Source organism: Neopsephotus bourkii, unplaced genomic scaffold (assembly GCF_033783945.1).
Source record: "Neopsephotus bourkii isolate Nb327-2 ecotype Australia unplaced genomic scaffold, CSIRO-AGI_Nbou_v1 NB_53, whole genome shotgun sequence".
In the NCBI taxonomy this organism is placed as follows: Eukaryota; Metazoa; Chordata; class Aves; order Psittaciformes; family Psittacidae; genus Neopsephotus; species Neopsephotus bourkii.
The window spans coordinates 5,981,712-6,007,897 of NW_026900570.1; the positions used below are offsets into that span (position 1 = coordinate 5,981,712).

General features: G+C 43.5%; 1 protein-coding gene across 1 annotated transcript in view; it reads right to left on the minus strand.

The window, feature by feature from the left end:
- Positions 1-22,592: 22,592 nt before the first annotated feature.
- ADARB2 (adenosine deaminase RNA specific B2 (inactive)) overlaps positions 22,593-26,186 on the minus strand; it is a 309,490-nt gene continuing 305,896 nt past the window's right edge. Inside the window, exon 10 of the mRNA XM_061349646.1 lies at positions 22,593-25,925. Coding sequence (XP_061205630.1) covers positions 25,749-25,925 — 177 coding nt within the window. The 3' untranslated portion in view covers positions 22,593-25,748. The remainder of the gene's footprint in view (positions 25,926-26,186) is intronic.

Sequence of the window (26,186 nt, forward strand, 5' to 3'; positions counted from 1 at the left end):
CAAAGGTTCTTGACCTTGGATGTCAACTACTGTGTCTGAAATGGCATAAAATGAAACCTGGTTGTAACTTTTCATGCCAGTGATAAAGATATCACAAGATGTCTTCCATCACAGAGATAAAGGGCCTTGCATTGGACAGTGACTCAGCCCAAATAGGAGCCTGGTGGCAGAAATCAAGAAGAAAGAGCCTGTTTTTACCCTGGATTGGTGGAAGAAATGAGCTGGTGGCGCACCATCCCTCCCCAGGATGTCTGTTGACCAGGAGACCTTTTTTTTTTTGGGTGGAGAGGCTTTTTTAAAGTATGCCTTCAAGGATTTACACAATCTCTTCCATAGTCAGTCATAGATTATCTTGTGTTGGAAGGGACCCATAAGTATTATCAAGTCCAACTCTCAACACTTGGGTATTATTTGCCCACATTAAAAACTTGGTGCTGTGTGTCTAGGCCTTAACAGCAGCCCGTGTAGCAAAGTCTGATTTTGCAATTAGAGAGTAACTAGGCTGGAAGGGGCTTCTGCATCTACCTTTTAAATTCTGACTTTGTTTTTCTCCTTTTCTTGCTCAACTGCAGCTTCTCCCTTATGTTCATGCAGGTGTGGTTTTACAGTAGCATTTTAATGATTTGATTTATTTTGTCAAACTAGTATTTTCTTTTGAAAAACATACTGGCAATGTCTGAAAAGAAGCAGCTATAAACAGATCATCTGGAAGCGGTGCATTGAAGGAAAGTTTAAGACCAAGAGCTAGTTAAAGCCATGTCCTGTCAGAGATTAGCTCAGGTCCACATAAAACCAGCATTCACAAGAAAAATACAAATGCCAGCAGGCAAGACCATCCAAAATCCTTAAGTTTTGCTTTGCTGAAATTGAGCTGAATAGGTAATTTTGGAGAATGATGTACAGAAAGTTAGGGTTATTCATCCCAGTATCATCATTGTTGTCATAATATATAGAAGTCTTAAACATGTATAAAGCCATGTATAAGAGCAGAACTAAACTCCGAACTAAAGGTAATGACTAAAAGCAAGACAGAACTCATAGAGAAGCAGCTCTGCTCTACTTCAGCATCAGCTGAGCATTGTGAGATTAGGAGAACAGGAATTTGGGTAGAAGTACGAGGATGGGTTTGTGAGCCATCAGTGCATGACCTCAGCTGGTGTTTGCCAGGAGAGGGATGACAGGCCCCTGCAGTGCTGAAGGAGGACCGTATCCTACATCCTGCAGGAGCGGCTGGTGGCAGTGGGTGGCTGCATGAGGGACTGGAACAAAGAACCCATGGAAGGGCACGTTTGTTCGCCCCAGCATGAGAAGCACAGGGGAGGGTGAGAGGGTGTGAAGATGATGGGCTTGAGTCACTCAGGTGGGCGGAGGAGTTAGGAGATGGAAAACTGAACAAAGTCAGTGGCTGTGAGAGAGGAGGAGCAGGAGCCAGGAGCAGGCTTCAGGACAGGGAGCTGACATCATACTTTTGACAGTTTTCTCTTAGAGGAGCTGGTGTGATTCAGAGCAGTGATACCCAGGGGCAGGAGCACCTGAGTACTGAGGCATGTACTCCCTCCATGTTGGAGGCTGTAGGTGCGAGTCTCAGTACGGGTGGATTCTGACTGGTGTTTTCACAGGTTGAGAAATCAGGTTAATCTGAATCTTAATAAAGACCCACTTCCCCGAGCTCCTAGAGCGTTTGCCTCGTAGCTGAAGTTTAAGAAAGATTGGAATAATATTTTCCTTACCAAAGAGACCATGGTTTCTGTTATTGATTACAAGAGGGTTTGCCAAAAGGGTTCTAGTAATCTCTCTGAGGATAAGGTCTCCCCAGTAACGTATTAACTGTGCTGTGCCTTGCCCCCAGTGCTTTAGGAACACTGTTTAGCGTTATGTATCTCTATATGTAAGGTATATATCCATGTATCCTATTTGTTGGGCTATTTCTATCCAAACGTTCTTCAGTTCTCCCGAACCCTGCCCCTCCATGCAATGCTGCTGGCCTCAACAAACCTTCAGCAATCAAGTGTTTGCAAGAGTCTCCATCTGCTTGAGTTTTTACCTCAAACCACCTATAGCTGTCCTTGAAGTACAACGTATTCCTGCTCACTCTTTAGAAAGCCACAACCACCGAGGTGTCCCCTTGCACTGTCCTCTCTCCATCACTGAAAGTTTCCCTCCTCTCTCCTTGAGTGTCTTCCTGTCTCAAAGTGACTTGAGGGGGCAGAGAAAGGTAAAACCGAACACATGAACCGGTCCACATCAGGCTTTTTTCCTAAGCGGCTTCTGGGATGCCGCAAACAAGCTGCTCTGTCAATAGCATTTATATTTATTTTCCCATGCTGAAGGCCAAGGATTAATTTATCTGGAGGTCCACTCCACCTTGCAACACAGCCTTGTGTTACACTTGATAACGTAGAGCTATTTTAATCCAGCTTAATTTGATCTTGATCTTTAGTTAATATCCTTTTGATTTTTCCTCTAACCTGTTTTCCTGAAGTTTACAAGTATAAAATCATAGGAGAAATGGTATCTGACTTTTGATCCACTTTGTTAATAAGCTGATTACAAGTATTTAAAGTTATCTCCTCTTCTCCAGATGCAACACAGCAAATGACCTCCAAACACCGTCAGTCTTGCCAAAAGTTTCAGAGCTCTTGCTGGGGATAAGCAATGTCAAAATGCAGATGGAGACCTGGTTCCTGTGAGTCAAACCATTGTGCAAGTCCAGCTGAGTTCAGTGGAGCCCTATCAAAGCACAGATTTTCAGTCCTGTATCCATTAGATGTGCAAATTTTGACTTGAAGAAGCTGTCAATAAGCTGAGTAATTTAACACAAAACTTCCGGTGAGTATCATGGGGTGTTTTCTCTGCAAGTACAGTGGGGTAGGTTGTTCCCCCAGCCAGGGTTAGAGGCAGCATAGCATAGTGTTTATCCCAAGGATAGCAAAGATGCTGCTGCTGCCTATGCTTGCCCCCTGCCTCTATTCCTTCATGCCTTTAGGCTTCTTTTCTAACATCAGAAGTTATTGAACAGGGTCAACCCCCTAATTGTGCATTTGGATGGTGGCTGGTGAGCTGGAGCTTCCAATGCCAGCAGTTTAAGGATGTGGGGCTGTGGGAATCTGCTTCCCATGGCACAGTCAAGAGGGGGATCTCTCTTGGGGGTGACCTGCAAGAGTTGGTGCAAATGTGGGTTTGCCCTGATTTGGGGATGTGGGACTGATGGCAATTGGCATGAAGACCTGCTTGGGATCGTCCTCTGGGGACCTGTGAAGGGCAGTTAAGAGACGAATGAGAGCATGGGGGTTTTGGCACCCCAGTGCTGTAGAAGGACGCTCCTTGCTTCAGGGGATCTGACTGTCTGTGCTGGGAGGATTTGAAGTGATGGGGCTTGTCCTTTTTTATTTGAGTCCATGGGATACCAGTGAATTGCTGCTCTTGCAGGTGAGCTCTGGCACTGTGACAGTGTCATGTGCTTACTGAGTGATTGTCCCTTTGCAGATCCATGGAGAATAATATGTCCAAGAGCTTTGCATGGAGTATGTGCTGTGTGCCAAGAGTGCTGCTACAGGGCTGCACCTTTTTTCCACCTAAGAAAGCTCATCTTTTATCTGTGACACTGATTTTATACTTGGTGTAGCTCCATTAGCAACATCAGCTTTACATGGGCTATCTGAGAGCAGAGACAGCTCCTTTTTCTCATTTGGGAAGAAAAGTCTTTTCTTCTTCATTAGAAATGGCTCTGCAGGGAAAAGATTGCAGTTTCCTGCCCATATGTTCCCCAGTCCTTTCAGTGGAAAGATCTTATTGTTTTGAAAATGAGCACTTCTTCAGGAATCTACACACAATTAAAGGAGGAAATCTCTGATGCTGCCCCTAGAGCTGCATAAGTTAATAAATCATACGCAAGGCTGAATTCTTAATTTTGGGTACTTATCCTTCAAGTATTTTGTTTGACTGATTTTCAAAGGGTAAATCAACACCAAGCTGTGTAAAAAATTTTGGGCAAGAATGAAACCTATATTCCTGCTGTGCGAGGACAGCAGATGTATGTTTGATCTGTGCTGGTAAACAATGTTTGTCAGTGCCTGGTGGCTGCCAAACCCCATCTCTCCTACCCATTGCCAAAGACTTGTTGATGAGCCATTGGGTGGGCGTGCCTGGGACCACCACCTCCAGCCAACCCTGCTGACCCTTCCTGGAATCCCCACCTTAGGGCTGAGGAGAGGACTTTTGGCATCCATATGAGACATGCCCTCATCTCTCAGCTCTACCAAGGTTACCTTATCTTCGTTCTTTATCCAGAAGCTTTGTATGGTGCATTTAACAGAACCTCTCTGGGTGAGCAAAGCTGCCGGCCCCAGGTACTTCCCAGCAGATGTATTCCTAACACAGCGATGTGTTGTTAGGAATAAATACCAGCAGAGGGCACGCCAAGATATGCAGATGGGAAAAACTAAACTCGCGTATTCTCAGTTGGTCTGAGGAGCTGGTGAAAACGCTGTTTGTTCGTACTTCATGTGCCTGTAGGACATTGTAAGGGAGTGTAATGGGTCTGTCAGGGCAGTGGTGGGATTCTGCTTTGAAAAATTCGATCAGCAAAATATCTTAAACCAGCAGTGAATGTAATGTGATCTTAGATATGCTGGTGGAAAGAAAAGAGCCTCCCTTTCGCTGGCTTACCTGGCCCTCTTCTATTAACCTTTCCACCACAACAGTTATAAAGAGGTAACAGTGTAAGCAGAGATCTGCTTCTTAAAAGGCACAGAAGCTTTATTTGGTACAGAGAACTGCCTGTAGCAGACCCTGTGGTAAAGTGGGGAAAGCCTTTTGTGCTGAGATGGACACCTGGGGACACCTGGGACAACCATAAAGCTCTTTCAGGAGGTAGTAACTCCAGCACCTTTCTTTGGCTGCTGTAGGCTTGAACAGAGAACTTTACTGCAGGAACAATTACAGTTGTAAACACACAGATAGGTAAAACAGTCTGCACATAGCCTTTGCCTGGGCATGATGGTTATACAGAGTACACAGCAGTACCTGACTTAGGTGTTTTCAGGGATTTTTAGCTATTGGGTGGGAGGTTACTGGCACAAGACCATGGATGAAAGCAGCTCCAAGATGTTTGTTGATACTCACTTAGGATTCACTTCAAAGATGAAATGAAGTCTTTGTCTTTGCTGTCTTTTTAGGTAATACTACTTTGAGAAATACTTTGACACTCATAACTACATGTTGTGGTTATGGTTGACTGACGTAGTTTTCAAATCCATCAAGTAATTTCTACCCCTGAAAAGCTGCATTGCTTTCAAGTAACATATGGCTTTTCAAGGTAACTAAGCAATCTTTGATTCTTTTAGCTAAGCAGTAAAAAGCTTCCCAAATAAAATGAGGAATTTGAAGTGAACCAAAACATCTTTTGCAATCCAGCAAAAAAAATGGTTATATTTTCCCTTCAGAAAGGAGATAACCTGACACTTGGATGTACCTGGATAGTCCAGACTGTGCTTGTAGGAGCAATGTGTAGGTGGAAAGCATCATGCACTTTATGAGAAGATTTCTTTAATACAGATTCAGAAACATTTCCAATACACCCTTTGGTACCCAATCAATCTCCCTGTAAAACCTTCTCCTGAATTACAACAACAACAAAAAATCCTCAGAAAACTTGTTTTGACTGGACAAAACATGTATAAACTCTAACAGAGAACTGGTGGAGCAATAAACAAGCATGTTTAACACCTAAGGCACTGGTACCCTCTGCAGACTCTAAGAGTTCATTAAACCTTGCCCTGTAAACTTATGGACCAATTTTGTCTCATGCTGTCTATTCTGCCAAGCTCTTGCTCTGTAATTCCCTAAACAGGATAAACTCCTAAGCATTCAGCCAGCAGTGAGAGGAGCAGCAGCTGGGCATAACCAGCAGTCCCCCTGCCTCACTCGGTGCCATGCCTGCAGCTCGCTTCGATCCCTGTTTTAGCCAATCATTATAATCAATGGAGTAATCATGGAAATAGCCAGTGTTGCTGTCTGTGCCTTTCTGATGGACATTCACCACCATACCCAGCACCAGGATTCGTCTGGTCTGGCACTGGGTACCTGGGACCTTGCCTGGGCTGACTGACAGCACATGCCAGTTGTGTCAGTGCTGTGTTGACAGAGAGTGCTCATCTCACCTCCCTCCCTACCACCAAAATGGAGCATGTGGATTGTGGAAGGCAAATGTCATTGGACATAAATTCCCACTTATGCTCTGTAGGTATATATGCAAAGTTTTAACTTGGTGCATGTTGTTTCCAGTGAGTGAGGAGTAGCTGGCAGGAGGGCTTTAGGAAACATTTTCAAACCCAGAAAGTTAAATTCAAAAGGCTCTTGTATTCTCACATCTCTTTCTATTATAGCAATATATTTATATTCAGCAAAATGGCAGTTCTGACATACAGGAAGCTATTGTTGTGTTACTGGCATAGGGGAGGTGGTTAAAAAAGCAAAATATCTACCTATAATTATTTCCTTTTTTTCTGTCCTTCATATATTTTTCTTCTCTGTGAGCTGGGTCTGTGTTTATCACAACTTAGTCCCTGACTAAGTGGCAGCCACTCCACTCTATTAAACTTAAGCTATCATATATTCTTTATGCTTTACAGACCTCAGAAATGCTTTAGAAACTTGAAATACAATCATTAGGCCTATTTTGTGCTCTTTAACCGGCTAATAGTGCAAAGCTCCTAGAAAGAGAAAAATGTAAGCTAGTATGTCATAAGGAGTCACCTGTAAGCAGCTTGTCAGACTTCAGAAAGTCATGCTTTTAAGGTCTAATATACAGGGCCATGGCTGGTTCCCAGAGGGGACCTATGAACCTCTGTGAGGATCAGAACGCCCTGGCATGGCCTGGTGGGGAAGGCGAGAGGCACACAGTACAGGTCCTCTGTTGGATACTCATCTCTAAATGCTCATTTCTGAACATTAGCCTGTTATAAAGAAGAGCAGGTGTAGTTCATCCACCCCTGCAGCTGTGTTTGTAGACACAGCTATCAGGACCACCGGTGCCCAGTCCAGTGGCTGTGTAATAGGTGGGCAGCCTCTTCCTGCACCCCCAGGGTTTGGCTGCTCAGGGGCAGCTTGGGTGCTGAGGTGGCTTTAGAAGGGAGTGTCTCTGAAAATGGCTAAGTTGTGAGAAAAATCTGTGTGAGAAAGAGCTGTGAGAAGCTGAAATGCACCCACTGGGTCAGGATTTTCATTAAGCTCAGTCACTTACCCTTGATCCTTACTTGACTCAACCCAAAGACTTGTATTCCTTGTTTGACCTTGGACCTGTCTCTTCACCACAGACCTGCTCAGCAATTGCTGCACTGTGCCTGCCCCTGGTTTCCCCCACCAGTGCTGCTTGACTCTCCTTACTCAGGGATGGTGGGTCTATGCCTTTATCAGTGGGATTGTTGCCTGCCATCCGTATCTTCAGCCCTGGCTTGGGTCATCTTCCCTTGTAGTATAGCTGATCCTTTTTGCTCCCCAAGAGTTTTATGTCTTAATTTTATCTAAATCCCATGTTTTTCACACCAGGAGTCTGTAAACTATTCAATTTCATTGACCAGCATTCAAGCATCAATTTAACTACATGCTAAGCAGGGTTAACTTTATGAATTGTGGCCAAAACCTGCTACTGTAGGAGGACAGTGTTGAATTTGGGATTTGAACATTGGGATTTGGTGATTTGGGATTTAAACATTTTCTACTGAAATCAACACCAGACTCCAGCTAATTTCAATAACAAAAGTTATAACAAAATGTAGAAGTACACATATTTAAGTCACTAGGTGGGAATGAAACACTTGTCTGTGCTCTGGATAAGGGATATTTAGAATTTTGCAGTAGTTACCTTTGTGCTGGCACACATTTTCAGTATGGGAAAATAACTGGAATAGTTCTATATAAAGACCTAGTAAGTTGTTAGTACAGGTGATACGTTCCTACAGCGAAAGATTGATGACAAGTTCAGTAACTATGGGGAATGGGAATTAAACCTGATGAACTTCATCGACACAGTAGAATTGCAGTTATGAATTTTGCTTTTGATTGATATCAAGAACACATAGTTGCTGGAGACAAGTAATAACACTGAAATATGCATAGTCTCAAGCAGTAGTTTAACTTTGTATATGTGTGTGTCAAATCTAAGTTAAATGTTTGTCTTAAAGCATGTGATTATTAAAGAAATACAAACCTTGTCCTGCAGAGATCAAGTATGAATATCTAGCACATTCTGTAAAATGTGCAGTAATCTTTTTACTTCATACTGGACATCTGCTATAGGTAAATTAAGGGGGCTTTATGAAATGTTATTTTCTCATTTTTTGAGCTCCAAAACTTCTTGTACAGCTTTTCATACAGTGATATCAACACTGACATGAGACCATCTTAGAGCTCAGAGCAAGACCATGCTGAAGCTCACAGTGTGGTGCGGGGCCACCACAGCTCTGCCCAGCCCATGGCCATCACCTTGGGGTGACAGGCTTTGCTGGAGCCTCCCTGTTGCGGATCTCAGGCAAGTGGTCGCACAGTGGAAGGTGCAGATCACTGCTCCTCAAAGCCACCTCTTGGCAGACAGCTTGTTGTCTGCTCTGAAATGTTTCAGGTTTTGTGCATGCTCTGCTCCTGCCTTGCAGTGAACTGGGCTGTACCCTTCTTTCTCTGCCCCTTGATGCTCAAGCCTCATTTTCATGTGCGGTTTGTGCCCAACAGTGTCAAAGGGCAGGTGGTGTGATGACTTGTTCCAGTGCATTTTAGGGCTTATTTCTTACTGGGCCTTTCTTCACAAGCTCTTTTGGAGAAGTTGCTGCTGCTAAGTAGTCTTGTGGGGGGCCAGACTGACTCTTGGCCCTTAATGATCAATAGTGTTCTGTACTGATTAGCACTGGCCATTTCTGGCTTAAGAAGAGTAACTTCTACTTGACTCACTAAAGCTGTGGAGCTGTAAATTCCCTTTTAGCACATTAACACTGTTTTGTAGCATGATATTTGATGGATGAACGTGTATGTAATCTATTATCTATTTTCTCAAAGCTCAGCCCAGAAAAGCAGCATGCTTTATTCTCTCTGGGAATATTGCAGACTACCTTTGTTTCCAGTCATAACCACATTTAGACATAGTGCTGCTGTTTTAAATTGAGGTAATGAAATCTTGACAAATGGTTTGGACAAACACAACACAAGCAATAACAGAGGCTTTAATAAAATGAAAGGATTTCCAGGGAATACCTTCATTTCTTCCCTCCACCAATTTAATTCTTTCTGAGAATAATCAGACCATAACATAAGACTAAATTCAAGAGATGAAGTTCAGCTGGAGAGGAAATAATGCCCATAAAATGTTTTCAAAGCTTGTTCATTGTTTGAAATGAGTTCTTCGAGTAGAACTGATGTGCTTTAAATACTTTATAAGCAAAAATCCTTTGCACCTGAAGCACCTTTTCATCTAGGGATCTTGAAGTGGTTTAGAATCATAGAATATCTTAAATTGTAAGGCACCCATAAGGATCACTGAGTCCAACTCCTTGCTCCTTGCACAACTACCTAACAATATTATGTGACTAAGCATCCTCCAGATGCTCCTTGAACTCTGACAGGCATGGTGCTGTGAGGAGCCTGTTCCACTCACTGATCATTGCTTCAGTGAAGACCCTTTTCCTAATGTCCAGTCTGAACTTCCCCTGACACCGCTTCATTCCATTTCCTCATGAGGAAGGGTTGTGACAACCAAATATCTGCCTTAGTGTTTGGTTGTAGCAACCCTGGTGAGTTTCACATGGGGACATGTGTGTCTGTGTTACAGCTAATCTACTCCCATAGTCTGACTGCCAGCAAAAACTCTCCCAGAGCTCCAAAGATAACAGTTTGCCCAAGGAAGTTGTGAATGCTAAAGGTTGTGAGTGTTCAAGGCCAGGTTGGACAGAGCCTTGGGTGACATGGTTTAGTGTGAGGTGTCCCTGCCCATGGCAGGGGGTTGGAACTTGATGATCTTAAGCTCCTTTCCAACCCTAGCTAGTCTATGACTTGTCCTGCTGAAACAGAATAAAAGTCCAGCCTTTATCCCTCACGATGTTATGAAATCTTGAACACTGGTGCATATAAGGTGGTAATGGAGTGATGGCTGGGGAGGGGCTGGGGGAACCGTGCACCACCTTTTAACCTGGGAAGGGAATGAAGATTATTTGATACTTCTGGCCATTGGCCAACAGTGTCCTAACAGTTTGATTTAGCTGATGGCCCATTTTGAGTCAGGTCCCGGTGAAGGACATTTCACTTCCAGGTGAGAGATGAGTCCTGTTAGTGGAGTTCCCTGTGTCCCATGGTGTCTTCTGAATACATAACTTTTAGACAGAGGCTTAATGAAAGTCATTCTGGGGATGATGAGACTGCTTGCTTCATTAGTAGCTTTTGTGTTTCAATGGACAGTGGGGCAATTAACATAAGGCTCATTACACAAGGATTTTCATCTTTTACTCTCCTTATTCATCATAGTATTTCCTTTGAGAATACTAGAGACTGTGATTAAGCACAGGAATAGTTCATGTAGTTTCTTCTTTGAGATTTCGATCACCTTTTTCGAGTCTAATTGTTCAACAGCCTTCATTCCTAATGTACTGACGGTGGCTATGCATAATGCCTTGCACAAAACCTCTGCTCTTTAGCTTCTGGTTGAGGTTATTTTCTGCTTACACCACAGAGCAGTAGCTCCAACTGGAAAAAATCTCAGAGCCACAACCTCAAGGTACAGCAAGGTCTAATAAAATATGAGAACCAAAACCAAGCCAGGATGAGCCCAAGTGGATACCTGCTTTGGTCCCAATCCGTAAGATTAATGTAAAAACATTAGAGAATGCCTTTATTGGGCCAACATTCCTTCAATTACCCCACTGTTTGTTTCCAACAACAGTCAATAGATGCCATTAGAGAAGAGCGTAAGAACAAGACAAGCAGGCAGTAACAGGAATGCTGTCCTAGACTCCAGGAACAGGGTATGATGACTTCATATTTCATAGATTTAGATTGATTTTTATGATATTAATCTGTTCATTACACACATCATAACAGGAGTAATCCATAGTCCTTTGTGCAGACAGGACAGAGATACAGGAGGTTCAGTTCTACAAGGAACAGTACAATTTTCTGCCTACAGACCCAGCTGCAGATCCGGAGACGTGAGGCCCATTTCCACCACTGTCACTGGGTGGGACTGGTGTGGATCGCTGCCCTGTCTGCCCTTACTGCTGCTGCTTTCCTTTCTCCCCATCTTCCTTTCCCACCAGTTTCCATTAGCTTGACCTTGGGATCTCTCTGCAGAAGCCAAACCTGCTATGCTGGAAATTTCAGACATGGAGACATGGGTGGCGTTTGTCCAAGATGTGCTTAAGGAGGACTCGGAGGACAGCAAAGGGGGACACACCTGAAAGAGAAAAGGATATTAAAATAGCTTCGATTTTAGGCAAATAGCTTCTCTGGGCCTCTCTTCCTGTTTCTATCAAATCCTTGTCACTATGATGTCAGTAGATGCTGTTGAAAAACTTGTGTCAAATGTCCTACACTGCACAGGGCTAAGACTCTGTAAAGGGTCTTTTTGGAAATCTGAAGATAGAAATTGCATAGAAATGTTGTAATAAATAATTTTCTATTGGAAAGTTGTCTTTTGAGATACGGACACTCTGTGTGGTTTTAAAAATCTGAAGTAACACAAAGACTTTCATTTTCAGTGGGCAGGATAATGTTCGGGACAAACTATCTCGTTTATTAAAAGATGGGGAATGAAACTTAGAGAGCAGTTTCCAAAAGCTTTGATCATAAATCAGTCTTAGGTTCCCAAGTCACTTAATCTTTATGTCTGTTTCAAAGTGCTGGCAACAGTTGCTGTGTAGCTGAGGGCCTGCACTGAAAAGATACTGGTAATTTCCACTAAAATTCATGCAATTATTGGTGTTTTCAAACATTTGTTAGAAATGAAATGAGTATTAGTTAAATATTCATGAAAGGAATATTTTACTTTTTTTGAAAACTGGAAATGCAGTTTGGCTACTTGCTCATGAGTATGTTAACAAATCAGGTTTCCCACTATTTGGTTAGCTCAAGCACTTATATATTCTGCCTATGAAGCTGTTGCTAAGAGGAATGCTGAGCACCATCAGTTCAGAGCTGGAGGAAGATTTTCTTACTTCTCAAAGGTTTAATTTGCTTTTCCTGCTCAGCACCAAGCTGATACAAAGATCTCTCAGAGGGATTAGGGCTTAGAGATCTGCTGGTGGAGACACAGGGTGTAGAGCCTGCAGACCTCCCAGCTGTTGGGAGAGGCTGATGCCTGGAGAGGATCCAGCTCCCCAACCCCATCCCTGCTGGAAGCACCCCCCAGACCTGCCTAAAGAGCTTTGCTTCAGCATCCTCCCTCACCTGGCTTAGACACAGCAAGCAGGGTCACCAAAAAGCCACTGACCCTGCTCACTGTGATGGCTGGTCATTGCTCAGGAGGGAGGAAGGACCAGTGGTAACCCTGGGGTGGGCACCATCCCCACAGGAACAGGAGGAGGCTTCCGATGGAGATCCAGGACCTGACTGTGCATGTCCAGCAGCCCTGGCAAGGTCCTAAAATGATGCCCTCTGCTGGAGGGGAGACCTCTGCTAGCATCCACCTGAAAGCTCTGCCCAGGACCTATGCGTGTGGTATGGAGACCCCTGGGAACAATTAGATTCTGGTAAACCAGGAGTTTCTCATCTAAAAAAACAGTTGTTTCAGTAACTGTTTCCTGACTGGTGCTGTTGAAGTATTTCAGTCTGTGCTAACGCTATCATACTGCTAGCAGGGGAAGCTCATTCCACCTAATTGTACTAAGTGTGTGGTTATGAAGATGGGAACCTAATTATCTCCATCAAATTGATTTCATTTTGGTTACCGCATGGCTATTAGAGGAATGACAATAAATTCTGGTCTCTTTGATCAGGACTGGAGTTTAACCAACATTTCTAAAGTCATTAATGTGTTATGCCTCCCTCAGGCGAATGATTTGATTACCATGTAAATGTACCAGAGCTGAACACTTCAGCTATATATTATGGGTGATGGATAGAAAGTTTTGAAAGAATACGTGTTGCACCTCAATGCAACCAGGAGGGAAACACTGAGGATGCCAGATAGCTACTGGCAGGCAGGGGACACACACATCTGGAAGCTTCATTTTAGATCAGTCCTGAGCACAGAAGTGTTGAGGAGCCCACAAGAGTAAAGTCCAGCTCCCACCACCTTGGGTGCTTCCCCATGGCTCACCTGTGTGAGGGTGACTGAAGTGCTGAACTGCAACTGGGAAGAAACTGGGCCATTTATTAGTTAGCTTTTGCTCTTATATATCTATAAATAAACATATATAGTTACATAATGTCTATGTATATAAATATATATTTACATTTGAATATATATATTTACGTAGAAACTCCATAGAATTTTATCTTTGTGGGGTTTTGGTCTTGTTTCTGTGCCTAATATGGGTTACATCAGGTGGTGCATCATGGAATATTAGTATTTGTGCCTATTATAAAATATGTGTGTATATATATGTTGATAATATACATGTATCTAATGTGCTATGGCTACACTTGCACACTGTGATATGACACATGACATGATATATTAACAGATATTATGTTTAAATGTTCCATAATATATTTTAATGCACTTTATTTTAAACCCTTTCTGAATACCTGACATCCTTTTTTTATTTCACAAATCATTTTATATTGAATGTAAGCATTCTGATTCTTTAGCTTCAGTGACCTAGGGTACCAGTTCAAATGATCCAGGGTGGTCTTGCCACTGGGCCAAGTCAGAAAGGGCTGCAAGTTTGGTCCTCCTGCCACCTGTATTTCACATGCAATCCTGTATGCAGAGATCAGCATTTCCAAAAGCCTGGGCTGTCGCACCAGCGTCCCTGCAAATGCTGCTGTTGGTCGTTTATTACTGGGGCTGGGAATCCCTGGTATTTCAGCTGACTTCCTCCTCTCCTTGGAGCCTGACGCTGTTGCCAGGGCGGAGGCATCGCTGTGCTGGCTGAGTGCCTGTACGGGCTTGCAGGTCTCCATGGGGCTGGAGGTGCCCCAGGACAGCTCCAGGGCACTCGGAGGCAGTGAGGAAAGACAGAGACACAGTATTTCAAGATGGGGGGGGGAATTCAGAAGCTACTGGTGCTTAAGGATGAGGCTGCAGAGCTCTTTGCCACAGAGGAGGAAAATCCACTCTTTATGTTCCCACCCCTCTCCACGTCTCCCAGCCTCCCCTAGCTCTGCAGCCTCCTGACCCCAAGGAAAATGACTTCAACTCCCCAGCCCAGGAGGCATTTATCTTATTTTCTGCTGTGTCAGTTTTCTGCCTGTTTAGTGGTTTAAAGAATTTCGGGAGGGTGGCAGGGAGAGGGCAAGAGGTACAGGCAGGAGTAAGGTAAGGAAGGTGGGGGGAGATAGGAAAAGGGATCCCCCCTTATTGGAGTAGCAAGCAGTGAAGTTGACTGAACCTGTATCAAGTGGCTGTGTCCTTTGGGAATGTAGACAAGAGTTAGGGAAGACTGGCTCAATATTTTACTTGATTGATTAGCAGCAGGTATTGGTGACCTCAAGTGTAAGTGGAAAGAAGGTTTTCTATTTGCTAGTCTAAGCCCTAGTGCACTTGTAAGGAGAATTCAACTGCATTTGTGTTTATTGTCCATGTGGAAGAAGAGAGAGGTTTGCCTGACTTTCCTGAGTCTTGGAGAAAAGTGTGTGGGAATAGGCCTTGATTTGCTTCCTACTTTCTCCTGGGTTATAAACCATCCATCCTTCCTTGCAGCATATGCCTGTTCCAGCTTTGTGGAAGGCAGCAGGAGGTGAGTGAGTAATGCTGGGAGGTGGAGATCCCCAAAAGAACCAAAATACATTAAATAGCCACATCGATGAATACACAAAGTTCCCCATTTGACAGAAGCATATAACATGCAGGTGCTCACGTCACGGCACCTGTCTGAAGAAACCTTCCCTTATATTTCAGTAAGAACAGACAGTGAGAAACTCCCATGCACATATTGACATGAATAAACCCCTGCACCATGGCCTAGGTGAATGCTTTGCAGGCTGCCAATGGGCTGCGATGTGCAGACTTTCCAGCTTCTCCCGATGCATTAGTATCTCTTACTTTGCAAATGGTGCTTTCATCGCACAAAGTATTTAGAAGTATGAAGAGATTTTCCAAGGAAGGGAAATAATGACATGGGAACAGCAGTTTCTCTAGTGGGGAGCTCTGGTAAATGCAGTGAGATCTCACAAGTGAACACGTGCAGTTTTCCATTGTTATTTGTAAGCCCTTTTCATGTGTGTTCACAGGGAGGTGAGGGGTAATGGTCTGAGATTAAGGGACTTGCATTTGCAGTGTCACCATTACCTTGCAGAGCAGTTCTTCACCTGCCTTCCCTTCTGCTCCCTGCATCGTGTTGGTACAGGTACATGTGTGGTGCTGTGGTGAACCAGACCAAGCTCTTGGACCCAGTCTGAAATAATATCCCAGGCTAAAATAGAGAAAGAAAAGGTTACCAGGTTTTCAGCAGGATCAGCTTTCCTGCTTTGCATTGCTGGGTTCCTGCCTGGGCTCCAGGGATGTGGGGGAGAATGACATAGGGACCTTTTTCAGAGGTAGTGCTGGCTTAAATGCAAGTAAAACTACTCCTGCTTAAATGCAAGTAAAACTACTCCTGCTTAAACCACAGGACATATAGTCCCATACTCCCTCTTTTCTGGTAGTGCAGGTACCGGCCAGCTGGCAGGCCACTGAGCACCAGTGGAGTCCTTAAGCAAATACATATGAATATGTATGCACACACACAAATATATATATATCTGCCAAAGTTACCAGCCCATGGGCTGCAGTGGTTCCTTGAATACAACGGGTGGGTTTTTTTCCCTTGGAAAGCAAAGCAAAGACCAGACCCACCAAGCTGGAGGCAGCTGGTTTGTTTGCTCACTTTTCCTGGGCAGCTCCTGCCCTTTTCCCAGTGCTGGCTGCTGCTGCCAGTGCTCGAGGAGAAAGATGCGAAGGACTGAAGGGCTCTAGTCTGTTAATTTATTTTAATGAATATAAATTAATGCAGCTTTCTTTTCTCTAGCTTGCAGATATTAAAGGCCAGTATGACTCACAAGCATGATCTATCTCATCATCGATGGCAATAATACATTAATCACCTCTGATGGAGGCTCCTGCAGTCCTGTTGCAGGGGGGGGGAGCAGACATACAGGGCTAGGTGAAGGCAAGGGACCACGCGCAGCTCTCCAGCTGCTGCAAGCACAGGGCGACAAGCACAGGGCAACCCAAGCGATTTTGACAGCCATCACCTCTGCAGCAGTGTGTTTGTGGCGGTGAAAAAGGATGGGTTAGAGGGGGAAAGACTGTCAAACTATTCAGCCAGTTATTAAAATAACAATCACAGTAAAGTCAGGAGCTAATGCAAAGCTCCCTGTAAAAGATGGAGAGAGCTGCTTCATCTAAGATGTATTTTTAATTTGGTTTACTTTTTCTCCATGCGTTGTTTTACATTTATCTCTATTTGCAGCAGATACTTGGCAGTACTAACAGGGGAACCCAAAAGTGGCCGACCCCAGTGGCACGATGGCACTGAAGCAGTTGGTTTGGGACATGATCACATAGCTTTCTGTCAGGGAAATCTGCAGTAAGAGTTGACAGGGAGGAAGACACAGCAGCAGAAACTAAGTGTGTTTGTAGAAACTTAAAATGACATTATGGACCTCATCCTGGGACAGAGGAACCGAACTGCTGTGATATGTGGGGGACTACACTAAATTGTCCTTTCCATCTTCCCGTGAAGGTCTGTCTAATCTTACCTGTAATGGCCGAGTAGAACTTTTCCCCCTGAAAACTGGAGGAAGAATGACAAAAGAGGAGAGAAATTAGCAGCAGGAGTAAAGTATGGCACTCCCTGGCCAATCCCATAAGCACTAAAATGCTTCACCAGTTTAATGTCATTTCACAGGGTAATCTTCAGCCAGCCTTGTCTAGAGACACTAGCAGGCTTCAGTGCTCAGTGGTGCAAATCATTGAGTGGCACTGTGAAAGTACAAGGAGAGGGAATGATAAAATGTTTTCATGTACCTTTTTCATGTGACCTTAACCCCCCAATTCCCTTCACAAACTGAATTCTGCTCAGTTACACCACTCAGAGTCCTTTGAAGTCAATAGATTTGCGTTAAGGTGGCAGAGTTTTACCTTAGTTGGACAATCCCACAGTGTAGTGAGCCAAAATAATTTTTCTGTACATTTGAGTGATGCTTTTAGGCTAGAGTGATCTATCACCATAGAATGGACCTCTTGAGTGAAAAAGGGGTCATTCTCAGAATGACTCAGTCTTCGCTTTTGCCACACTTCTTCAGAAGAGACCAGTAAGCATGGAGACAAATATATGGACAAATCAGGTACTTCCGATCTCTGCCTCACCCCTCGAATAACCGAACAAGGAGGTAAAAGAATATTTTAGGAAAGCCACACACAGAAAACAGAGCTGAACTTGGACAGCGAATGTTTCAAATAATGAGAAAGGTTCTTCAAGTGTGTTTCAGCTTGTATTTCAGTGGGTCAAAGAGTTACTGGGTCAGATATGAAAAAAATAGATTTGGGAAATGCTGAGACAATTCCAAAACGAAGGCTCAGATGGCAGTGATGGATGGTTCTGGATTTCCAGTGAAAACAGGTGTGTCAGGGCTAGAAGCCAAGTTTTGGCACAAAGGAAAAGGTTCATATGGAATCAGTTCTCTTAGGTCTCAAGTTGAAACATGAATTTTGTATCAACCTAACCCTGTTCCTTGCTGCCAGTAATGACCCTTTCAGTGATTTCAATGGCATCAAAATTATGCTAAGAATAAACTCCTTCCCCAAACCTCTAAATGTATACAGTATATATCAGCCACCAAAACTTATGGCTGGAAGGCCTTCTTTCCAGAATTTGAAAGCATTGATACTTAACAGCATATTGATCTTTTTCATATATATATATATTCACACACACATATATATATGTTCTGTATTTTTTTCTTGCAGCCTAATAATATTAATACTCAAAAGCCAGCTCCTTATGACAAGGAGATGTTTTAAGAAATGGAGGAACAGAAGGTCCTGTGGCTTGCAGACTCTTTGGCTGGGAGTCACCTTCCAATTCACAGTCTTGATAATTCAGGAGTCCAGATTCCCTTTCCTGTCATGGGGAAAGGCCAGGCGCTTGAGAGGACAAGGTCTCCACATCTCTTAGACACTGTGTTAAGTGGCATGAAACACATTATGGAGCTGCTTTTCTCTATCCAGGAAGCTTAGAAAATGGATTCGAACTAAACACCTCTCCTCTGGGCAGGTGAAGGTGGTCCTTGAACAAAGAAGGTTTTACTGTATATTTGAAGTCATTGCCTGGAAGGCAGGAGCACCCCCATTTGGGGGTCTTCACCCATTCTTCTCTTCCTCACTTCAGAGGGTAAAACCTAGACAGGAACTCAGGTCTGCTCCTTTCCCAGGCAAGTATCCCAACCTCATCTATGTTATCAAGTCTTTTTTGTTCTCTCACATGCCAAAAGGTTTTTAAATAGTAATAAACAATTAAGCTTTTTCTGTATATTGTAAAAGGATATAAACGTGTGACATGACATAACCTCTCCATACCTCTGCTTTCGAGTGCTTGATTTTCTGGTGATTACCTGTCCCTTCAGACAGCGGCCTGAAGGGTTTATCAGTTGAGTCACACAACGAAAAAAGACCCTTCTGTTTTGCTGGGATATGGTCTTGTAGAGGCTTTGAGAGGACGTGTAGCTGGACAGGTCAAAGCATGGTGGGGATTAGCACGCCACCAAGGTGGCACTGTGCACCAGGCAGCCAGGACAAGACATGCCTGGACAATGTGTAGGTTCTAGAGGACATATAATGCCAGAGGATGGTCAGGAATTTAGTACCCAAAACTGTGGCGTGTAGGTGTTGACTTTAAGAGGCAGGTTAACAAGTCCCTTTCAAATATCACCTTATCTCCCACTAAAACACGCAAATTAGGAGCTCAAATCCCACTGTTCTGTGTGATGGTCAGGATTTCAGGAGCCTGTGGTGTCAAGGGGATGCTAGCACCTGTTGTTACTCCTGAAAATGCTTCCTTTTACTACTAAGAACAGTATAAAGTAAAGCAGTTTTCTTTAGAAAAATACCCAATTCATTTTTGCATCCACAGTAAAAATGTGTCTTATTCTAGATTTAAGAGCTAACACTCAAGTAATTTACTTGTTAAAGAAATGAAATAGAAGCAGTCTGTAACAAGGACTGTGTTGTGGAATGCAGGGCTGGGTGGTGGTTCTGGAAAGGAAGAGTATTGCAGCTACACGGCTTTCTTTGTGGTATGTTAAATACAGCCTTTGCTGACACCTGAGCACAGCTTTGAGGTTGCAAGAGGAGGAAAGGTAGGCACTAGTGAGTCTATCAGAGGACTGATTGGACCCAATAGTATGTCCCAGTCTTCGTATCTTCATTTTCCTTTGGGGAAGGTTGTTTTGGTAACATCTGGTATAAAGGAAGGGGCTAACTTCTCTTGGCTTGGATTATTTCATGGCAGTATAGGCTGTGAAAACATCTATTCAGGGCCAAGGGACAATGAATGGGACCTTTTCCTCTCCACAGCAGAACAAGACTTTAATGGTCTAGTGGAAGTAATTCTGTATTGCAAAGGAAGTTGATAAAATAGAACATAAACTTCCCTAATAGAGGGTTTAATTATCAGGAAAGCCAGATTGAATGAAGCATTTGAACAGAACCATTTCATTACTGAAAAGGGAATGATTATTAATCCTATTTCTCCAAGGCCACTTGATTTATTCAGGAGGCCTTGGAATACCTAAGAAACCACTCGTGTCTATATGTGTGCATGTGCTTGTACATCTTTGTGTTGCTTTGGGTTTGTTGGGGATTTTTTGCATTCAAACAGACTGCCACTACCCTTTAAAAAGCCTCAAATTATCTTTGACTTTACCTAGATTTCCAGATAAACTGGTGTATCCATGTCCTGGGTTCAGCAGTAGCAGTAGCAGTTCAGAATTTTTCTCATTCTTAGTAGCTGGTGCAGTGCTGTGTTTTTGTGTTTTTGACTTTTGGCCTGCAAACAGTGCTGATAACACCGATGTTTTTAGCTGCTCAATAATGTTTACCTTGACCAAGGTCTTTGTGAGACTTGTGCTCTGACAAGGAGAAGGGGAAGTCGGGAGGAATCAGACACAGGACACCTGACCCAAACTAAGGGGTATTCCATACCACAGCACGTCATGCCCAGTATATAAATAGGGGGCAGTTACCCAGAAGTACTAGATCGCTGCTTGGGTTGTGCTGGGTATTGTTTGGTGGGTGGTGAGCGGTTGTATTCTCTTCCCTTGTTATTTCCCTTATCATTATTATTGGTGGTAGCAGCAGTGATTTGTGTTATACCTTAGTTACTGGACTGTTCTCATCTCAACCCATGGGAGTTACATTCTTTTGATTCTTCTTCCCATCCCTCCAGGAGCTGGGGGAGGAAAGGGGGGAGTGAGTAAGCGGCTGTGTGGTTTTCAGTTACCAGCTGGGTTTAAACTACGACAATCCGTATGATCAAGCTGAAAATGGCCAAAGCAATCAGGTCTCAGGGTTGGGAAACAGGCACAATGGTAATAACTCAAAGGCTTAAAAAGCTCTTAAATTGCCATTGCGTTCTTCAACATACAAGCATGGCTATCAAGGTTTAACTGCAGCAGAAGGACTTGTTTTATTTGAGAAATGGGCACTTCTCTGAAGCCCTCCATTAGTCTGTTTATCAGCTTCTTCCTGTTTTATGTTGTTGTTTTTCCAATATACTGTTGGAAAACAAAGAACTGTGCCTGATGATGCTGGGGTACATGCCTGTTAAGTTTTAAATGCAGTTCTGGTATTTAGCTTTTACACTTAATGAGATTAAAGACAGAATCCATCCATACAACTTACTCTAATGACTGCTTTGTAGCTGTTTTCGGCAGCCAAATCATGTCACAGTGTCTGCTGTGGTCAGGTGGTAGCAGCTACTTTTGGAGGAGAAAACAGGCTGGGAGCCTCCTGCTATGAACTCAACCATGGACAAACTACACAGGAGTGGGCTGAGGAGCTCCCAGGCTGATGGGGAGCCCCTGCAAGGACCTCCTCACCTCCATCCTTTGCCCTGCAAGGCCAAAGCTGTGCTTGTTCCCCACGTCTGCACTGGGGCTGGTCTCAGCAAGGCCCTTCCAGACGCCCTCTGCAAGGAAAGCCAAGTTAAGAAGTTGGATGTTTACCTTTTTTAACACCAAAATAAGGATAGGCTCATCACCTGGAGGGTAGATAGTGACACAAACTGCTTTTCTACTGGTGTAACTTCTTTCTGTTTGGGACAGTGTTATGCTTCTGTGACCATTTTTACTGGTAGAGAAGTAGCTGCTGTGTCTAAGGCTGTAGTAAGGGTGAGACTACAGGGTTTGCTTCACATATACCCAGTTAAACAGTAAAATTCATGTGTGGAAATACATTTTGAGATATACAAATACTGAGATATACAAATCTGTTGCTTTTATTACTAAAAGCAGTGATCCACCCTGGGTGGCAGAATATGGCTAACAGTGATATTTTCCAAACAGGCAATGTCACCCTGCAAATGCTTTCTTCTCCCCTCTTCTCTTTATCCTGCCCAAATACCTAATGACATAGATCCGAGCTAAGGAAATGCAACTGCAGCAAAGTCTCAGCTTGAAAATAAAGCTATTCATAGCCCCTGCCCTGCTATGCTTGGGAATGAAATGGACCATGGGATGGTCCGTGTGGGTCTGGCACTGGCTTCTTCAACATGAACAAGCAACAAGCTGCAGGACTAGCGAGCTGGTGGGGCTCCCTGTGAGCTACCATGGTCAGTTTCACCTTGGAACCAAATCCTCACTAGGAGGTGGAAAGGAAAATTTCTTTCTAGAAGATTTCCACCACTAGTGTATTTATACTTTGATCATGGGAACTTCTGAGAGGCTTTGGTAACACCAGTAATCTGTATGAGGAACTGGCCAAGGAAAATCATCTCCAGGCACCGGGTGATGCTCATACGATAATGGATGTTAAACCCTTGTGGGGATGATGGTATTTGGGCTTAGTGCTTTTAGTCTGCTGTAGCTGAATACTGATCGTTTAAAACAAGAATAAACCAAGGCTACACCTATGAAGAAGAAAACTGCAGAGATCTTTTGTGTATCACTTTGTTTTTCTTAGGCAGCTTTATACAGCAAGTCCCATGCAATGTGAGTTTGTAAAACTTTAATTTTTATTAAGAAAGATCTCTGTGGAGTAACTCTTCTTCCAGGATCAGACTGTGTCCTTCGATGCCTTCTTCTACATGAGTGGGCACATCCATCTCTCAGTGCAAGGGTGTGACTCCTATGGTACATCAAATGCAAAATGATGTCTCTAGATCTATGGTAGGTGTGTGTAAGAACACATACTGGCATTTTGGGGCACATTCAGATTGATTGCTGAGCCACAGTGAAAAATGGTCAACAAACAGTGAAAGAACAATTTTACTTGGCATTTTATTCACTTAACAGAAACATTCACTTATCAGGTATCACTGAGTGCAATTTACAGAACTTAGCAGCAAATTCACATATGTAAATTCAGATTTATTTTCTTTTGCTTTTTTGTTTCTTTTTTTTTTACAAATATTACAAATTTACATCCATTAGTACAGTATTGCCATTCACTCATGCGTGTTATGTACAGAATCTTCACTAAAGAATTACTACTGAGCAATTTCAACTTTGCTTCAGGAAATGCTGTGTGTAGGTCACATGTGCTTCTGGGATGTGGTCCCATCACACTCTGTTGCGGCACGTAATGAGAAGAAGTAGACATCTAAGGTCATATTCAACCCTACTGCAAGCAGGTGCAACTCCATTGCCTTCACCAAGATCAGCTGATGCCCACTTGCAGTGAGGACTCAGTTTGGTCCCTGCTACTAAATTCATTCTGGCAGCTGAATCCAGCATTGCATTTACGTATTTCTTGCAACAAAGAATAATTCAATCCCACTACACTTTTTGTCCTTAAAAATAACCAGGCACGGTGTTTGGTTGTCACAGTAGCTGCAACACCGGCCTGTGGAGCTATATGCATTAGTTGAGCTGATGCCATGCCGGGGCTGGAGAAGGATGGATGAGGGCAGGGAGACGCATGGAGGAGCCATTGAGGTCTCTTGTGTGCTAGATAAAGACTAACCTGGAGAGGAAGAGTAGAAGATGTTGCTTCCCCCTGCCCTGTGGATCTCTGCGTGGAAACCTTGTCCTCCTCTCTGGTTGCTCTGTGGTTTCTCTCTATTGGTGGGAGCAGCCAGAGCCCCTAGAACCACCACTGTCATTGTCACACATAGCTTCTCCCACACCTCCAGTCATGGGCCACAACCCCCCACCTGCTCACTGCCCCTCTGGACACCTCTGCTGCCCAGGTCACACTGTACCAGTGACAGCTTGGTTAGAGGCTGGAACCATGTGGAGGTACCGGGAAGCTCCAGAAGGTGCCAGAAATATTCTGAATGATAATCAGAAAAGCTGACAAAGTGTTCGAAGTATTGACAAAGTGGTTACCATAAAATGGTTCCACTATTGACATGTCTGTTTTTTTGGTATTTTTTTAACTATTTCTACTCTAAGGATTATTTTTATATTTTTGGTAGTTAACATGGAATGTATTATTTCACTGAAAAGGGTTCTGGAAGGGGAGAGCTTTGTTTTATCTAATTTAAAAATTCTAGTTTATCACAATTGCCTTTATACAAGACACTATAGATACATCTTGTAGTTTATAATCTAAAAATAACATCTCATCAAAATACTGTAGCTATTCTATTGTGGGCATCAATAAACAATGTATTTACTGTATATGGCTCTCCAAATGTGATAAACCCTATACAAAGAGCATCTATCTTTATTGATAGGAACAGTTTCCCGTGTAAAGGAAATTACATGGAAAAATATGAGCCTTGCGTTGTTTGAAAAGTAACTCAGCTTGACAGTTCTGAGAAAATACCAGGACAATTATCACCAACCAGTAGCAGTGTGTTATATACAGATTTATAGAGAATCACAGGAATAAAAAGAAAACAGCAGTTATATACCCGCAAATCCTGTCATTTGGAAAACCAAAAATGGAAAGAAATGTACAGGGTGTTTGAAGGTTGGCTCTGCGGTGGGACTACCAAAGCTCAGCTCTCCCATGACTGTATCTATCTTCTGCATTCTGATGAAGTTTGTGATGGTTCAAAGGTGAGATTATATCAGATCCAGCCATAGTTATGACAAAAATATTTAACTGTTGGGTGCTACTTGTCTCTTAACAAAAAACCCCACCTGCTTTTTCAGGCTGCAGATGAACGTGAATAATACTACTTGGCATTTACACAGAGACAGAACTTGAAAGTTCGTACATTGAGTAAATCCTTGCCCAAGCAGGTAGTTGCAGCCGCTGCACTTACATCTATCGGGCTCTGTGGGGAGGTAAAACGCACTGAAAAGAGTGACAGAATCTGGCTTATGCTGCTACCTATTACCAGAGCACTTTGATCCTGACAAGTTCCTTAGAAGTGAAGCAGGTAAGTAATACTATTCCCATTCGACAGGTGGGGAAACTGAGGCATTAAAGAGCCAGGTGTCAAATGTGCACTCTCATTTGGGATGTCTTAGTTGCAGCTATCCAACCCACTGGTTTTTCAGGTGTATGGAGCACTCTGAGCTCATACCCACTTAATTTAGAGTTGTGATCATCGGAAGCTTGGAAATCTGAGGTCCTGGCTCCAGCCTGCCTGATTTTAGGCAGCTACTTGAAGCTCCAGAGTGAGGAACACCATCACACTGGCCTCCACTCTCAGCCCCTACAGAGCTGTGCACCTCTGCAGGCAGTACAGGGTTGAATCACCCTCTTGACAAGCATCTGCATCCGAGCTGGTGTCTAAAGGGCAGGTGTGATGAACTGGGCCTGCGTAACTAAAACTTGCAGTGTGCAAAACTTGTGGCCAGATTTGGAGATTTGGTGAGAAGTGGTCTGTCCAAGGCATCAGAGCGAAAAAGCGTAAAAACCGAGGGAATCCTGATGCCTGGCTTTGTGCTCAGAGCCAGAGGTGGAAAACAGAGCTTAAAATTGCCAAATTCTGTCTTACAGATTTGGGCAGCTAACAGGATGACATTTGCATAGAGGTTAGGCACCTTTTTTGTGGATGATTATGGATGCTCTGAGACCTGCTGTCATGCCTTGTGCCTGGGTTACTTCCATCTTTGCTCACTATTTTCCATTACTCAGTGATGACTCTTGCACTGATTGTGTGAGGGAAAACAAACTCTATTTTGGATCAGGCAGGTGGTCTGCTAACAGCTGAAATCAGGAATAACCAACAGCAATTAACAATGAAAAGCAGAATCTCTGTGAGGGTAGCACTATAATTTGAGCAGGTACATTCTTGGGAAGGGATAATGAAAAAGCAGTTTTCTAAAGTTGAGTTCAGTGCATCAGACACATTTCTATTCATGTATTTCCAATGCAGAATTAAAAGCAAATATTCCTGTGGAGGTTGCTATTAAATCTCAAACTGCTTCAATTCTCTCGGCTCACGCGTCCTGCCTAGCCTTCTCTCCAGCTGATTTGATCCAGTCATGTAGCAGAGGTGTCAAGTGATTTATACAGTTAGTAGGAACTGATCTTGCTCTGGGGGTTTCTTCACCCAGGTGCCCAGACCAGCTTTCTGAAACGCTTTAAACAGCTGCTGCTTGACAGACTGGTATGTCTGAGCCACCAGCTTTGCCTCGCTGTACACTGATGGCATGTCTCCATGGCTCGGTACTCGTGTGCTCAGCTGCAGAACACAAATCAGGGAAGGGGGAAAAATAATATAATAATAAAAAAAGCAACCAACAAGCCAAAGGAAACAGGAGGCTTCAGTAGCTGTATAATCTTCCTGTCTACATTTCATAAGCAACAAACAAACTATCACTGTGCTTTGTGTGTTTGCTTTTGGTTTAACAACAAAAATACGGGGAAGCAATAAATGCCTGTGACATGGTTCTGAGCCATTGTGGAGAGGAACAGGGTAAACAGCTTTGCTTTGGAGTAGGCA